The sequence below is a fragment of the Cryptomeria japonica genome, chromosome 5 (assembly GCF_030272615.1).
Source record: "Cryptomeria japonica chromosome 5, Sugi_1.0, whole genome shotgun sequence".
Classification (NCBI taxonomy): Eukaryota; Viridiplantae; Streptophyta; class Pinopsida; order Cupressales; family Cupressaceae; genus Cryptomeria; species Cryptomeria japonica.
Window position 1 is genome coordinate 768,711,495 of NC_081409.1, and position 4,479 is coordinate 768,715,973.

The 4,479-nt window shown below is 30.5% G+C and overlaps 1 protein-coding gene across 1 annotated transcript; it reads right to left on the reverse strand.

Annotated features, from left to right (window-relative positions):
- Positions 1–379: 379 nt before the first annotated feature.
- On the reverse strand, positions 380–2,702 carry LOC131072277 (indole-3-acetate O-methyltransferase 1). Its single transcript, XM_058008411.2, has 4 exons — positions 2,465–2,702; positions 1,870–2,286; positions 965–1,231; positions 380–867 (listed from the first exon to the last, which is right to left on the reverse strand). The coding sequence occupies exons 1-4, from the start codon at positions 2,576–2,578 to the stop codon at positions 508–510; spliced, it is 1,158 nt and encodes a 385-aa protein (XP_057864394.2). The 5' UTR covers positions 2,579–2,702; the 3' UTR covers positions 380–507.
- Positions 2,703–4,479: the final 1,777 nt, after the last annotated feature.

Below are 4,479 nucleotides of genomic sequence, written 5' to 3' on the forward strand. Positions count from 1 at the left end.
TATACATATACATATATACATATACATATACATATACATATATACAAATACAAATACATATACATATATACATATATATATATACATATATATATATATGTATGTATGTATGTATGTATGTATATTCATATACACACACAGATACACACATACATACACACACACATATATGTATCAAAACATGTCTCTCATAATAAAGACAAATGCAAATAAGAAATAAGATAAATTTATATATTAACTATTATAAATATGTAATTTTCCAATTTTTTAATAACAATCATCTAGATTCCATGTAGCTTTAAAATAATGCAATTGACAATTCTAACCAATAATACAAGATTTTAGATACTTCTACAACAAACTTATAATTTCTAACATGGAAATTGAAATTAGCCCTATATTGATCTAATTGCTTGATAAGCCCTTCTTAATACAATTGTCTTTTATGAGTACAAAGAAGGCGTTAAAGAGGTCATGCTTAATCTTTCAGCCAATCTCATTCTATGCTCATTTTCTAACAAGAAAGGAAACAACCAATTCTACTTTATCTTCAAGATACTCCTTGAATTTAGCAGTTGCTCTCTTAGCAATTCTTGAGAAGAATTCATTTGTCAAATGCTCACATCCCAAATGAGTGCCCACAACCTTCTCAAACATTGCTCGGTACTGGTTTTCCACACTTCTCCCAAACATCTCCTCTTCCCCTTCTTTCACTTGTGTTATTGAATGAAGAGGAAATCCTTCCAAGACCCTCACAGTTATTACACTGAACGAATCCTCTTTCTTCACTATGCTCTCCATCTCTTCTGAATTCGTGGCAAACCAGGGCATGTTGAAGGTTTCCCATTTCTCCTTTTTAATGATACCCTGCCATTTAAAATATCCAAGTTACACTAGATTGTTAATTGTCATTCATATACTTTCTTGAAGAAACAAGACAAAGAAGGGCACGTGTTAAACATACCTCAATGACAAGATCCTCAAAAGCATATTCTAAGTGGCGAGAAATATCTCCAAATGTTCCTTGCTCTTTCATTATATTTGAACCTGACTTACGACCACACTGAAGTGTGAACATGCATCCTCCACCAACCATCTCTTCTGCTCTGGCACTTAAAAACGCTGTAATGTCCTTCTCGAACTGATGTAGATAGGCTGCTCCTACTGCCTCGTCACAATCACTTGATATGTACACACGAGGAGAGCTCTTTTGTTCAACGCTCTCAGGCACCTAAAATTTTTCCATATCATATCTATCTTTATTACCATATATGATTTGTCTAAAATTGTATTGAGTTTTATATTGCTAATCATTTATAAATTATATTCATATGTGAGTACAATCATAAGACTAATACAAAATTCTTTTGAACAACCATATTATAAACTATTTATGAAAGATCAATAATCACAAATTCGAATTTACTTATTTAGAAATAAACATTAAAAAAAAATTATAGAATAATCAAGAATCACAACTTAGAATACCATATTAAATATCGCATTGGAATTTGAATTTCAATCTTCACATTGAAAATTCAATGCTTTAACTTATTAATCTCATCTCCACCAATTAATTTTATCCCATTAAACTATTGTACTGTGTTTTTAATAGAACCCACTTACTAATATAATTGCAAACTAATGATGAAACAAACAAATACTAAACTATGCTATTTAAACCTTATTAATATATTATATTATTTTTTTCCTTTATGTTATAGAATACAATGTTAATATGATACATATATTTTGAATATTAATACAAATATTTTGAAAGATGTGATTGGAAACATTGATGATAGATTATTCTGTAGTACAGATTGTGTTTAGAAAAACATACTAATCTACCAAACATTAATTACTCACCCGAGACAAATAATGGAGACTGAAAGAAGAGTGACAGAAATTCAAGCTTTTCCTGGGGAAAAGACGTTTGAAATAGGATCCAGATACTGCTGCAGCGTAGTAAGATCTTGTAGCCACTGGCTTCCTTCCACCATCTGCATCTCCAGAATCATGTCCAAGTGGAGGCAAGATTCGCAACAGTGAGTTGAAATCATTAGATGCTAGATCATTAAAGTAAACTTCAAATTCTCGCTTATTTCCTTCCTCAACTATCGATTGCACAGCTTTAACAATTCTGTCTGCTACCACAAGAGTATTCCACCCAGTGCCACACCCCAAATCTGCTATGCGAACTATTGCACCTCCATTAAAATTCAATTTCAGATTCTCATATATACCACGCTCAAGAATGGGCTTCGCAGCTTCAACTATCATTAACTGCACCAATTAAGCTTTTAAATACTTTTGTATTGCAAAGAAGGATACTTTTGTTTAATACAGTGGCATACATCTAAAACTAGAAAACATATGGTACCAAAAAAATTTGTACGCTGTGTAATTCTTGAACAACTATTTAAAAGCTGAATCGCTCCTGTACTACTAAGTGTAATAGTACCTGAACTGAAGAATTCTTAGCATAGCTAGAATCTTCATGTCCACCCTTCATGCCAAATAAATTCTCCAGGACGCCTGTGGATTTATTTTGAGATAGAGAATTCATCATCTCCATAGATATTACTTGCTTCACTATGGAGCCCTAAGGCACACTGACTCACTCTAGTTAACGCCGATGCTTGCAAATCTATGACGAATGAGAAACTATATTTCTAAACGCTCATTCATGGTGATATGCGTTGATAATTCGGACACCTTGTAACCCTGCGGACCGCAAAAACTCTTATCTTTTTCGCTAACTGACACGGATAAGGGGAGTGGGTCCAATTTTTGGATATCCAAATTCTTTTTATGTGTTCTATTTGTTAAAATGATATTAAATGTTGATAATGTGGTTATCTTTTTTCTGCGTTATTCAATATATTGATATAAAAATATCTAATAAAATCGAAATCAAAAATAGCAGAGAACAGTTTTTTTAACAAAAAGTAGTTCACATATAATGGATGGCTTAAATCACACACATTAAGCTTTGACTTACAGGTTTAAAAGTGTTAAACATTCAGAATTGATTAACATTTTCTAGGCTTAATATGTTGCTTAGTGTGTGTGGTTTAAGACTGACCCACATATAGTAGATACAGGATTCTATTTGTTTAAAAAAAATTATTTAAAATAAAATTTATATTTTTGTAACATTTGATGTAAGATAATAATAGCTATTAGAAAAGATTCAACTAATCTTTGCTAGTAAAACATCTATTAAATAGAGTGCCTTGAAGTGATATTAAAGACAAAGAGTTAAGTGTATATTATAATCTTTGCTTGTAAAACATCTATTAAATAGAGTGTCTTGGAGTGAAATTAAAGAAAAAGAGCTTGAATATATATTATGTTTTATGAATTAGTGATATGACCTAAATTGTCTTGATTTTGTGTGTACATATTTGAAGTTACACTTGGCTTGTTTTCATATAGGCTTGAAAAAGATTGATATTGATTGTGACTCGTACACTTTTTCCTATACACAATGATGTACATTTTACATAACAAGATATAGACCATTCAAAATATTTAATATCCATCATTCAATATGAGTTACTAAAACTTGTAGTTTACCCATATCCAGCTACTAGTCCACTTAATAGGTACAATGCCTACAATAATTTAAAAAAAAACAGATTGTATAGATGACAATTGAAAGGAGAAACAATGAAATCAAGCTATTATTAGGAAATTTCAAATCCATCCATTATGTGATACATAACTAAATTTATATCCATCTAACAATTCTATAATATTAATTGTAAAGTAAATTCAAAAAATAGAATAATACCAAAATGAGCTATAATAATTTTACTTAAAATATGAATCTTAAGTAAAATTTAAAATTGTAAAATATTATCTCTCAAATCAATCCATGGTTTACATGTGTCAATAAAAAGAAGACCATGTGAATATGTATTCAATAACCCTCAAAGAGATATAAATTTGAATGTGTAAGCTTACAACAAATAATTTGAAAATCCCTAATATTGCTCAGAAATTGTAATTAAAGTATACATTTTATTTGATTAGACTAGATCACTTAAATCTAAAAGAAAGTAAAATTTTCATATAGCTACAATAATATAATCTAGGGAAATATGCAAACATAATAGTAGTAACCTAGATTGATTAATTGTGAAGTAGAGTTTTTTATTAAGGTTCAAACAGGTTTTAAAAGAACCCAAAACCCTTTTACATTAAGCTACCAAAGAGATAAAATCCAATAAATGACAACAACCCATTAGCAAAAGATCAAACAAAAAGGTACAGAACAACAAAAACCAAAACAAGCTATTTCAAATTTTTAAGAGCCTCCGCAACTTCATCTTCCAATTGAGACATACTGAGGGTAACTTTCTTTAGGTCCTAGATGTCTTGGGAGGATTGTTCCACAGTTCTCTTCAGATTGGCTATAGTATGCTTGAATGGGCCTTTATCATCTTCTTGCCCCTTCATCCTATCCAATGC

Bases quoted from the DNA above. Each gene is read 5' to 3' on its own strand.
- LOC131072277 (XM_058008411.2), bottom strand. From the start codon at position 2,578: ATGGAGATGATGAATTCTCTATCTCAAAATAAATCCACAGGCGTCCTG. The intron at 2,287-2,464 runs GTACTATTACAC...TAATTGGTGCAG, and splicing joins CTAAGAATTCTTCAGTTCAG to TTAATGATAGTTGAAGCTGC. The intron at 868-964 runs GTATGTTTAACA...TTTAAATGGCAG, and splicing joins TTGAGGATCTTGTCATTGAG to GGTATCATTAAAAAGGAGAA.